At 43.7% G+C, this 13,389-nt stretch overlaps 1 protein-coding gene across 1 annotated transcript; it reads right to left on the bottom strand.

The window, feature by feature from the left end:
- Window positions 1-9,989: 9,989 nt before the first annotated feature.
- LOC109781836 (exocyst complex component EXO70A1-like) lies at window positions 9,990-12,161 on the bottom strand. Its single transcript, XM_020340432.3, has one exon. The coding sequence runs from the start codon at window positions 11,895-11,897 to the stop codon at window positions 10,422-10,424; it is 1,476 nt and encodes a 491-aa protein (XP_020196021.1). The 5' UTR covers window positions 11,898-12,161; the 3' UTR covers window positions 9,990-10,421.
- Between the last annotated feature and the right edge of the window lie 1,228 nt (window positions 12,162-13,389).

Here is a 13,389-nt window from a genome sequence, read left to right as displayed (position 1 = left end):
TCGAAAAAATCACCGCATTCCGGAGGGACCATTTAAGCCATTTTTCGTACAAAGGTGATTTTTTCCACCACCTCCAAATCACCCACATTTTCTTTTACACGGTGACCCACATGTGCCAAACATGTCTATCAAAGAAAATTTGGAAAAAATATATTTTACAATGCCCCCTTGAGGTATATACCAATGTTTTGATCAGTCAGTCTTGAGGGTAGTATAAATTCAAAAAAATTCAAAAAAATATAAAACCTTGGAAACCTAGCTTTGTTTGTACAAGAGATCATGTGTGCCAAAATTTGGGTGATTTGGAGGTGGTCGAAAAAATCACCGCATTCCCGAGGGACCATTTGGTCTAACTTAAGCCATTTTTTGAACAAAGGTGATTTTTTCCACCACCTCCAAATCACCCACATTTTCTTTTACACGGTGACCCACATGTGCCAAACATGCCTATCAAAGAAAATTTAGTCTAGAGGGCAGTATAAATTCAACAAAATTCAAAAAAATATAAAACCTTGGAAACCTAGCTATGTTTGTGTAAGAGATCATGTGTGCCAAAATTTAGGTGATTTCGAGGTGGTCGAAAAAATCACCGCATTCCGGAGGGACCATTTGGTCACTTAAGCCATTTTTTGAACAAAGGTGATTTTTTCCACCACCTCCAAATCACCCAAATTTTCTTTTACACGGTAACCCACATGTGCCAAACATGTCTATTAAAGAAAATTTGGAAAAAGCATATTTTACAATGCCCCCTTGAGGGTATAGACTGATGTTTTGATCAGTTAGTCTAGAGGGCAGTATAAATTCAAAAAAATTCAAAAAATATAAAACCTTGGAAACCTATCTTTGTTTGTGCAAGAGATCATGTGTGCCAAAATTGAGATGATTTGGAGGTGGTCGAAAAAATCACCGCATTCCGGAGGGACCATTTGGTCTAACTTAAGACAGTTTTTGAACAAATGTGATTTTTTTCCACCACCTCCAAAACACCCAAATTTTCTTTTACACGGTGACCCACATGTGCCAAACATGTCTATGAAAGAAAATTTGGAAAAAAATATATTTTACAATGCCCCCTTGAGGTATAGACCGATGTTTTGATCAGTGAGTCTAGAGAGCAGTATAAATTCAAAAAAAATTAAAAAATATATAAAACCTTGGAAACCTAGCTTTTTGTGTGCAAGATATCATGTGTGGCAAAATTTGGGTGATTTCGAGGTGGTCGAAAAAGTCACCGCATTCCGGAGGAACCATTTGGTCTAACTTAAGCCTGTTTTTGAACAAAGGTGATTTTTTCCACCACCTCCAAATCACCCAAATTTTCTTTTACATGGTGACCCACATGTGCCAAACATGGCTATCAAAGAAAATTTGGAAAAAATATATTTTACAATGCCCCCTAGAGGTATAGACCGATGTTTTGATCAGTCAGTCTAGAGGGCGGTATAAATTCAAAAAAATTCAAAAAAATATAAACCTTGGAGGAGTTGAAAAAAAATCACCTTTTCTCGTGCCCGGACTTAACATTTTTTGTCCCACCTCGCACCCCGAGCAAGTCCTATACCTGCTTAAATACCTCCATCTATTTGATTATTACAAGCGTTGGTCTTCCTTGCACTCTACGTGGAGGATATGTAGGATGAGTATGATTCATCATCTGTATTCATCCTGTATATTCTTCAATTGGAGAGCATGGATGACTAATGTATTTTTCGGATTTATCGGCTTTTATTTTGTTTTCGGGAGCGAAATATAATTCCTTCATTACATCTATTTCCAAATTTTATCATGCAACATAAACAAGCTACACGCTGGCCATGAAGAAACCATGATTCTTGAGGTTGCACTTCAAAACTCACATATAAAATGCAAAAAAAATATCCCAAACTCAGACTGTTACAAGGGAGTGCAAGGGAGTGGACAACCAAATAGCTGAGTCATACAATATGAGGAAGTCACTAACTGACAGAATGAAGTATTTTAGAGAAAAGGTCACACGATACTAGACATAGACAACAATGCACACGCCAACATCAGGTTGATCATCGACGTACTTGCTGTCCGACCGTGCGCACAATATTGTAGCTATCATAGTTCTGCTTTGAGATCCTGCACATAAGGATATTATTAATGCCATGGAATATATTTGGACACATTAAAACATTAAATTACGGCATATTAGGTACCTCTGTCAATTTGGCGCACGTACGTCGATTGTGACCATCTGCCTCATGACAACAGCTACATCTACCCTTTGTTCTTGTTTTCTTCATCTTTGCCTGTAGCCTTTTCTTCGGAGCACCTCGGCCTGGCACATGCACGGGATCCAGAACCTTTTCGAAACCTTCACCATCAAGGTTAGCCGATTGTGGCATCAATGGGCCAAACCTAATGATGTTACCCTGAGCATTAGTTGATCCCTTGCTATCAGCTTGTTCACTTGTTGATCCCTTGCAAACATCTTATCCTTCCAAAACCCTTTTTAGATGCTGAAATGCCTCATCAGAGTGGCATGCCTTAAAACATGCTGCGTGACTAAAATTCCTTAGCTTACGGTACCTTTGTAGGGCTGTAGAGTATGCATACATCTCGCTCTTTCTGGTCGGTGTGAATGCACATTTTGCACTCATTGTCCACCTAGTGGGAACACAACACCTGGGCAGTGTTTCTTCTTGTAAAATTCCCAATATGTAAAATATGTGGAAACATGGTGTGCCTGCGCATTCCAATTTGCGGCAAGAACAACTGATACTGCGAAGCAGACCTTCCTTCGACTCCATGCGCACTTCAATCTTTTTATCCATTCTTTCCTTCTTAGACACAACGTATGTGGTAACCTCTGCTGCATCAAGTACCTCTCTGATCTCACATTTTTTGACAGCATCTATGCTCCATAAGACCAACTTAAACATAGCAGGAGTGAAAACTTTCGCGGCGTGTTTCTCAATAACTGAAGCATTTTCCTCTGTTAACAGAACGGACTGCAAGGCCTCGACGTCTTGGAGAGCCTCGTTCAAGCGCCGCGACGCAAGGCAACGCTCATAGTGCTCTAGCATTTGAAACAACGTCATCTTAGCCTTAAGATGCGTATGTAGCACCGAGTTTAAACTCTCACTCCGCTGATTGCTGCTCAATCCTAGGGAACAACGGCCCTCAAGATATGGAGCACACCACCGTTTTCTCATCTTATACATCTGATGCAGCCAGGAGTCCTCACTTGTTACTTTATGCCGTTGTAAGAAGTGTAACCATTTTCTCTCATGCTCTTCAATGGAAGATGTAGCATATATGAAAGATCTGAATTCCTCCTTTACCGCATCATCATGCAGATGGCGTACAATGTTCTGTTGAATGTGCAGTATACAGAGCCTATGGTTTGAGTCAGGCCACACCACCCTGATTGCTCTCTGCATTGCAAGGTCCCCATCCGTGATCATAGATATAGGATGCTTCCGTCCCATAGCATCAGAAAAGGTATGTAACATCCACTCGTATGCCTGGCTTGTTTCATGTGAAGTGATACCACATGCAAAAATAACAGTGCTGCGGTGGTGATTCAACCCGACAAACGACACAAATGGCAGATTGTACTTATTGGTTCTGTATGTGCTATAAAAAACAATAACGTCTCCAAAAGCCTCATAGTCAAGTCGGATTGAATATCAAACCAGAATAGTCCCTTCAGATGGCCAGCTTCATCAACCAAGTACCTGAAGAAAAAATCTGAATCTTGCTCTTGCCTCGCCGCCATGTGATTGATCACCGTTTGAGCATCCCCGGAAGAAATTGTTTCCTGCTTGTTAGCATGGCAGAAATTGTAAATATCCCTCATAATGCATCCAACCTCATCATATCCACCGTATTGCATGCACATAATATCCATAATATGGTGTTTTCTGATCCCAGATTTTTCCATGTCTGCAATGTCCGCTTTCTGCTCATCACTAATTCTTCTGTGTGAACGCAAAAGACATGACAGATCCCGTGGGGCTAGAGGATGGTTGTGTTCATCGATGAAATCCTTGACAAACCACTGACCTGTTTCCTCCTGTCTTGCAATCACCAATTTAGCTTTACACCCTACACGAGTTATACTCTATGGCCTCCTCTTTCTATCTTCCATCTTCCTCTTCATGTGCTTCTCTTCACGAACCCCTTCACGACTACACACAAATTTCCTTAAAATTATATGGCAGTTGGATCCATCCCACTCGACATAGCTTCTCCGGACACTAAAACCGAGGGGCCAAGATATCTCCCGCAGGCATTGATATCTCCTGCTGCATCAAGAAAAACAAGCCTACTTTCAGAACAAGCATTGATATCTCCCGGCGGCCTAACCGAGGGGCCAACCGCAGAGTATAGATCCATCTACGAGGAAGTTGGAGTTCCCGCCAAGAGTCACTACCAACGGGCCAATCAAACGGGGAGGAGTTGAGATTCAGGCGATTCATACCTTAGTATGCAAGGCCGGAAGCGATGTGATCGGCGGGGGCGAGTTCCTATTGCGCCGCCACCGTCGCCGCCGACACTGCCGCCGCAGATGTCGCGCCTTAATCTTCTTCCTGCCACCGAGCACGTCGTTTATAGTGAAGGGGACGAGGTGGAGGACGAGGACGACGCCGACGACGTTGTTGGTACCTCTCGCCGGGCTCGTCGGACAGAAGGAAGAGGACGAGAACGAGGACTTGACGAGAACTGGATCTAGACGTCGTGGACGTGATCGGTTGAAAACATAATATTTTTACCCTGGACCATTATGCCCTTCTCTGATTAAAATAATTAGGTTAATTCATTTTTAATCCTCCACCAGATCGGACGGCTAATAAAATTCAAAGGGGTAAGTACTCGAAAGTACTCCCAGTACTGCCCCAATCACCGTAAAGGAGCTCATAAACAACTGTCTTACTAATATGGTTGAATACTTGCTTAATGGCGGATAGAGGGAAATAAGAGACATGGTGAGCAAAACTTTTTATTTGGTGGATGCAGAATGGATATGTGCTGATAGTGAATATTTACCATTAAACTCGTCCATGAACATGCTAACAAATGGAATCATAACGGGCTTATCATTGGACCATCGTTGTAATCTGTCTGCATCAAGAGCATCCGCAAATTTTCCCCAGAGCATCACAACTGTGGATGTTCCGAAAATAAATGCGGTTGATTTGTTTGAGAGACGATGTAAAATAAGGAAAGTATATGGGGTCACGTACTGTCCATCTGCGATGTGAACTTGTCGCCAATGTAAAATAAGGCTCATTAACCATTGATTTAGTGATTCTTCTCATCACCAAACTCTGTGATATGAGCATTTAAAAAAAAAATCAGCAAGCAACTTTATGACGTACTGAACTGAAAATACTAATATAGAATACCACTGTGTTAGTACCAGTATCATGATATCATTACCAATGATGCAAAGACCAGTTAAGACTACTCCAATGACCATCGCACTCCAGTGAGGTCACCATAACCAAAATGGAGCATAAGAAGTTCTGTAGTACTATCACTTAATTTATTTTTGTTCTCTCTGGAAGTTTTGTAATAGAAGATTTATATCAGAAATTCGATACGGCTCGTACGACCATATGCTCATATTATCCAAACTGATGGCATGTCTAGGGATTTTAAATAACTTAACAGTCTGTAAAGAAAAATAAAGTAAATCTAAACCTAAATTTTCTACTGGTTGTTTGAATAATTTTCCTCAATGAACAGCAATATTGCCATGCGTACACTTTTTTCTACAGCGTACTATTTATTTTAAGAAAAATAAGAAATGTTTTCGTGCATGCATTCAACAGTATGAATGTGAGGAGCAAATTGCTAATACAGGCTGCTAGCCTGTGCGTTCACACTTTAGATTCTTCAAGTCTATACGGGAGTACTTTTTTTTAGGGGAGTCTATACGGGAGTACTACCTTGTCTAACAGTAATAATCTCAAATCTCATGTGATGTATAGCTTTATTCGTAAGTTGCATTCAATATTACATCTCACCTACACACTTTCGCTCTACCCTATATATTGTGACACAACCTTCCTCTTACACAACAAGACATCGAGTAGGAATGAGACACACGAACTACCATGGCTTCATTAATTTGAAGTCGGACATGATGCCTTTTCTCTAAAAAATAACTACCTCGTGCTGCTCGGTCAATTCGACACATGTATAGCTAGGAATGAGGTGCACCAGGAATACTTTGAGCATGATAAGATAATCACCGATGTGATCACTAATGATCACCGGGATCAAAATCCCCGTCGATTTGTCAGTGTGCCATTCAATCCGAGGACTAGCGACTAGGCCACAACCGAAAAATTTGTTTGGTGCCGCCAGTTGAAACTGGTGAACGATCAAGCTGATTCGTATGCGAACTAGACGTTATTAAGGAACACAGCTCCTCCAACGAAAATCATGGAGGGGAATCTTGGCTGCAACGACTTTGCTGGAGCATGTAAAAACCATCCTGCTTGTCGCAACAAATACATTTCTTGGGCGAACAAGCTGGATATTATTGCCGCAACCAACTTATTTGGCAGGTAAAAATACATCTTTTCCTTGGTGCAGTGTGATTAAAAAACATTTCCTGCTCTGCCATGTCTGCTGGGTGTATATGTCACGTGCAGAAATCTCCGGCTGATCTCTGTGTGTCTTTCTAGGTGATGTTTGGTCTGTTCTTTCTGAATGACTTGGCGACCTTACGCTAGCTTCTTTGTGGTGACCAATTGCTCGGGTCTAGTACGATGATTTGAGTCGGTGATCTCACGCTACTTGTGCTTGCAGAAGCTTAATGACCTCCAGATGTGCTGCTGTGGCCAAACAATAGTTGCAGCATTGCCTCGTGGTGTAGGCATGCTATGTGCTTGGTGATACCAGGCGGTCCCATCCCCTTGTTAGCCTTGAATGTTGCTCACGATAAACACTTGTAGCCTTTTTGGTTGCCTCGCCCCCAAAGCCCTCCCAATTAAGAACAATCAACATATTTCTGTCGCCTCATGTATCCACACTAGGCCGCTCAATCGTGATAAACTGCCTTGCCTATTGCCTCAGCTTTGCCATGCACTTGGAAGCACCACCAATGAAGATGCATGTGCTACTTGGTTGATCCTGCTGGTAGTCATAATGTTTTCTCATAAATGAACCCATGCAATTGCTAATGGATGACATCAGTGGATTGTTACTAGTTTTAGACCAATGAGAGCCTTCAAGAGGACCAAACTGAAATTATACTCCATAGCCCAAAGATAACAGGTAAAACAAACTGATGGATGACACTTCCACTCTTACTTACTTCATGACTTCCTTTGAGCTAGATAAATGGGCGATCAAGAAGATTGACAAACTTAGAAGAAAATTCCTTTGGAATATTGAGGATGAGGCGTATGGTGAAAAATGTTGGTCAATTGGAAACGGATTTGTGCGCCAAAGTCCAGGGGTGGGCTAGGAATCAAGGATATCACAGCTTACAACCATGCTTTGCATCTACGGTGGCCCTGGCTCGAGTGAGACACCACTGGCAGACCATGGAACAAAAAGTACCTATTGATTCGGTGGACAGACAACTCTTCGCTGCTTGCACTAATGTGACGATAGGTGACGGGAGAGCGATGTTTTGGCATGATAGATGGTTGCAGGGGAGCGCTCCTAAGGATATTGCCCTATCCCTTTTTCTGCTAGTTTGGGGGAAGAATTTGTCAGTTGCTGATGCGCTGCATGATGGCAGATGGTTGTGTTTTTTACATACACAAGATTAGCACTGAGGCTGATCTGGACCGGTACATTCAGCTTTGAAGGGCCACTCGGGGACTTCAGCTCACTGATACTCTTGATGCTATTATGTGGCTGCCTGACTTCCCTTGCCGCACTTCTACAGCGTTTAGAAGATCAAGGTTGATCCCAAAATCCAATTCTTCATCTGGATTCTGCTACAAAACAGGATATGGATTGCTGGCCGCTTGCTGGCTAGGAACTGGCCGAGTATATTGACAAATGTTGCCTTTTTGACCAGGAGGAGTGTGCGAGCCACTTAATCCTCTCTTGCGCGTATAGCAAATAGATCTGGTATTCCTTCAGGGCCTCCTATACTGGAGTTGTGGATGCTGCTCTCGGTGGCATCACAATTCTTCAATGGTGGTCTAAGTCTTCCCTTTGAACGACCACATCAGACGGAACCAAAGGATCTACAGTCACAGCCTATATCGCTTGGAACATTTGGAATGAGCGAATCGGGAGAGTTTTCCAACAAAAAACTGCCCCGGTGACAACTGTCAATACTATCACCAGAGAAGATATCATCAGAGAAAAAAGCGGGATAGTAGTCGTGTTTTTCTCTCTTTCGGCTTGTTCCGCCCTGGTGCAAACTGTAAGTGACTTCCCTTCCTCCTAGGCTGTTCTAGCCACAGTCACCTTGTGCAGTATTCCCCTTTCTTAATGCAAAGGCAGAACACCTGCTGTTTTCGGTCAAAAAAACTCATGCCTTAATTCTCTCTATAATATATTTGAGTAGTTGATGGACTTTCTGTAGGTTGTAGCAGACGAAAAGGCATTGTGGTCCAAAATGACGATGTTGTGAGCTAAGAGGTTAAAGTGAGCTGTGTGTATTAACTTGGGCACTACCCAGAAGATCAGTAGAGTTCTTCCTTTTTAAAAGGAGGTTGTGGCGTCAATTAGTACATGAATTTCTCACGTAAAATTTATAAACATCATATAATATCAAGTTTTCGACAGGCCGGCAATGTCAAATAACCTCATAACTTGTCACGATCACTGGCACTGCACATTCATGCACCCCATCACACAAACCAAAAGATGGAATGGCTGGATGAAGAACAACCAAAGCAATCACACTTACACTCCTTATTGTAAGGAAAATATTATACTCTTGCAGCTTGATGTAGAAAAAAAAGTGTGTTTGGATGATGAAAGCATCTGTGATGTAAAAAACAAGATCTCTGAAACTACAATCCCATCCGCGGGCTAGCTGGCTAGGCTACCTTTTCGTATACGGAGACCAACACTACAAATGGAGGTCCTAGTCCAACCAAGTGAAAACTATTAAACTAGCATACGGCATACCTCCATGAAGTGCTACTCTAGTAAAGTTGTACTAAAGCTGGGTCAATTAATTTGGATTGGAGGTAGTAAAGTTATGAACAGGCAATGGTTTCTGAAAACTCTGCCATAGATGCCTCAACTGAAAGAGAGCTGATTGTCCACCTAATATCTCCAATTGTTTTGAAGCCTACCGTATATCATCTCTATAGAACTGCTAGTGCAAAAAAGTGCTTGTCGAACAATAGTCAGCATAAAAGGCAAAGCTCATATGCGTCAGAGGAAAGTGGCCTTCACCTTGGTGAAACCCAAGGAAATGTTGCCTTGCTCGGTGCCCCATTTGCCGGGCGATGGTTTCAGCAGAGCAGGAATCCCCCTTTCATCTCCTTCTCTTCCTGCCTGGAAGCTCTCCTGTTTGCTTCTCACAGGTAGAAGATGGACACTGTCAGTTGTTCTTGCAAATTGTCTAGTAATTGATGTTTGCAAGGTGTCCTAAATTACCTGATAGAATAGCACTCTCTGCAGCAGCACACGGATGTCTTCATTGGTGAATTATCAATTTCAGATACTTCACACGACCAGATACCACACCACCTGAGCTTGAAAGAAACCTGACAGTATATGGTGTCTTCATTTGCACTGCAAGCACAAATGGGGCTATGGAAGATAACACAACACAATTGACATATCAATTGCACTGCAAGCACCAGAGGTTAGGCAGACATTGAGTCAGTAGTGTGATGATCATCCTAAAACTGAATGTAGTAACAACCAAATGTACATAGAGCAGAATACAAAGTCTGTCGCTTCTTCACCTTCAGCTACCTAGCTAACCCAGACATAATTCTAAATCACTTTGAACAGAGCCAAAAGCCCATATGCGTTCATCAAATCACTGTACAAACATTGGGGAAAAGGTGCAGAAACACTAAATGACAGTCAGCAAACAAAATAACAGGACGCACAGGTAAAACCACAAAATCCACGAACATTGCATCATGCATTGTTCGGCCCCATCACTGCTGAACCGTGCTACATTTTACAGGTGCACCATTGAAAATCCACAAAGCAGGCAAGCAGCAAACTGAGGCATTGGAGGACAAACATAGCTTCAGATGATAACTGAACTTTCCATACTGGCAATTGATGTATATAAATTTAAATATCACATCATACATCATGTTACTCTTTAAAACATTTAACACACCCACACGGATTGGCCACTTGAAGTACCTGGCGCTTAAGCAAGAAATCAAACTCAAACTATAACTTTACTTTAAAAAATCCAAATACTACGACAAAACAGTAATTCCGGTCTCCGTATACGTTTTGTTACTCGTCCATGCCTCAAGCAGTTTTCATCCTTCAAATAGCTCTGTCAGCAACTTCTCAAAACATTCTGGGCTGCTGTTTCCGTCAATAACATATTTCTGTTGCTCTGGATGCTCCTCCAGGTAGTTGCGGTAAGCTGAAACGATCCTCTTGGTGATGATTTTTCGCAGCGCGCATCGGAGCTGAGGGTCTGGGACCTTCCAGAATCGTTGAGCCTGGTACGTTTTGTGAAACGCTGACTGGAATTTAGCTACTGAAGAGGTGTTGTCCCACTTCCAACAGCAGAGCAGTGTGGTACCAAAAATGGATTTCGGTTTGCAGTATAGGCTGGACACCGCATTTCCCCAAGAAACATCGAGATGGCTATCCATGTACTTTTCACATTCAGCCGATGGCCCAGACACCACTTGCGCTACGAAATAGGAATTGTTGAGCAGGAACAGGTACCTGAGGCTTGGATCCAAGAACAGTTCCGATTTTCTCAGAAGCAGATCCTTCAGATAATCCATCGTGTCATCTATCAGCCCGTCAAGATACACGGGGTCGTGGCTCAGTGCAGAGTTCAGCGTCGATGCGCGTGCTTTCTTCATCGACACGACGTAATCCACCATGCACCGGGTATTCCGGTGAACATCGCCTCCTCCTCTCGGGAGCTCAATAGCCCACGAGTCGTCGTCCTCCATGAGTGTCCTCACCTCCTCCATTGTGCTGGATATGGCCTCGCTTAGCATGTTTCCTCGTATCTCCAACAAGCCGTCTATCTCGTTGAAAATGCTGTGTGCTTCTGGTGAGCCCACGAGCGTCGTAAAGTAGTATGATGCACGGGAGACACAGGCATACATGTCTAGCATGGCCTGTAACTTGCCCTCCTTGAGAACTGGGATGACGGCGTCCACAAAGACAAGCATCGCCGAGATGCTCGCTTTGCCAAACCGTGCGACCGTCGGCATGTCCTGGACGGTGAAGGCCACCTTTTCTATGCTGACAAGAATTATGATGAAAGCTAGAATCCACCTCCCAACCAATTCTTGAAGCCACGATGCCGACTTGTATGGGAGCTGGACCTGGAAAAGGAACTGGAGCTGCCGCCGTGGGCCATGGCCCTCGCGTACTTGGAGAACCCATTCCACGTCGAGCTCGAATAGCCACTTCTCTAGCTCACGGCTCGGGTCGCCGCCGGATTCGAATGCTTGGACCATGCGCTCGATGTACCCATCGCTGAACATCCGGTGAGTGATCACCGTGAGCTCGTTCGCTCCGAAATCAGTTGTGGCATCGGAGGCTGAACGAGAGGAGATGCCGGAGTTGGACAGGTAGGAACTTGAGGCAGTGGAGTTTCCTGATGACCCACTATGGCCAGACTGGGAGTAGGGAGACGGTCTTACGAGCCCACCAGAGACACCAACGCTCCGGATCAAATCGCGGTACGAGCCGCGCGGCGGGGACGGAACCGTGAAGCTGGTCGTGCTCAACTCCGGCACAGCAGCAAGACGCTCCGCCATGCTGCTAACTAGTACTATGTGGATGAACGCCCTTGATCGAGCTCGATGATACTGACAAGGGAGAAAACTGGGAGAAGTGCAGGGCCGGGAGTCAGGGACACCGGAGTCAACTCTGAATTACATGCCAAAGCACAAGGTGTTTGCAGAACCCGGGTGGCGTGTCAACACGAACTACCAGGCTACCACACACAGAGCTGTCAAATGCTTCGCAGTTTCCAGGAAATAATCCGATGAATGACCATTGACAATGGGAAATATGCTTGACCAAAGACCACACCCGTTTTGCAACCAAAAATATTCAAAAAAAAAAAAAAAAAACGAGATAGCGTTTACGATTCAGCACGAGGACAGGCAAGATTGGTCTTTCGAAATAATAAATGAGGTATACTGGACGGTTTTGAATCATTTGACCATTTTTCTCCCTATGACAGACATGTCAATCTCTGTCGGAGAAAATATAAATTTGCGCCCGAAGAGAAGAGGCCCATTGGCATTATGTCCCCTTCCTCGAGCTTCGACAGTGACTAATTTAGCTTGCATACTGCGTGTTCTATAGACATGGCATGTTTTCTTTGGATATAAGTAATTTTACTAAAGCATTCTGCAGATACCATACCCAGGGCCCATATCAATGCAGAGCTAGTAAAGTTCTCTCGCAAAAAAAAGGTAGTAAAGTTATGAACAAGCAATCGTTTCTGAAAACTCCCACAGTGCCTAAACTGAAAGAGAGCTGATTGTCCACCTAATATCTTTAAAAAAATTTAAGCGTATTGTATGCTAGTGCAAAGTAGTGCTTGTCGCACAACAGTCAGTATAAAAGGCAAAGCTCATATGTATCAGAGAGAAGTGGCCTCCACCTTTGTGAAATCCGAGGAAATATTCCCCTGCTCGGTGCCGCATTTGCCCAGCGATGGTTTCAACAGAGCAGGAATCCCCCTTTCATCTCCTTCTCTTCCTGCCTGGAAGCTCCTGTTATTTGCTTCTCTCAGGTAGAAGATGGAAATTGTCAGTTGTGTTAACGTAAATATCTTGTGCCTTGTTTAACCGGCATATGATCAAGTAGCGATCACACCCGTGATATTAGGGATTGTAAAATCTGTTAGATTGATCCCATGTGATCTTGACTTGATTCTCAAGTTGTAAGCATGTACTAGTATATATGAAAGGTAAAGCCCAAGGGGCATAGTACGGCTCCAAAACATCTCTCCATTATCTTTTGACTTGGTAATCAGAGCTTCGATCTTTCTAGTCTTCCAACAATGACCGGCACATCCTCCGCCCTCACCACCAGCACCATCGGCGCCCTCATCAACAGCACCGCCGGCGCCCTCACTTCCGCCGCTGCCGGCTCTATCGCTTCCGCCCCAACCATCTCCATGCCGTCGCTTGCTGGACTCATCACTGTCCGGCTCACCCGCGCGAATTTCCACTTATGGAAAGCGCAGGTCGTCCCCAACCTCTCCGGTGCAGGTCTCTTCGGTTACCTCGACGG

Source organism: Aegilops tauschii, chromosome 7 (assembly GCF_002575655.3).
Source record: "Aegilops tauschii subsp. strangulata cultivar AL8/78 chromosome 7, Aet v6.0, whole genome shotgun sequence".
NCBI classification, from domain to species: domain Eukaryota; kingdom Viridiplantae; phylum Streptophyta; class Magnoliopsida; order Poales; family Poaceae; genus Aegilops; species Aegilops tauschii.
The sequence above is the reverse complement of the archived record's forward strand: the minus strand, read 5'-3'. Positions and strand labels throughout refer to the sequence as shown.

Bases quoted from the DNA above. Each gene is read 5' to 3' on its own strand.
- LOC109781836 (XM_020340432.3), bottom strand. From the start codon at position 11,897: ATGGCGGAGCGTCTTGCTGCTGTGCCGGAGTTGAGCACGACCAGCTTC.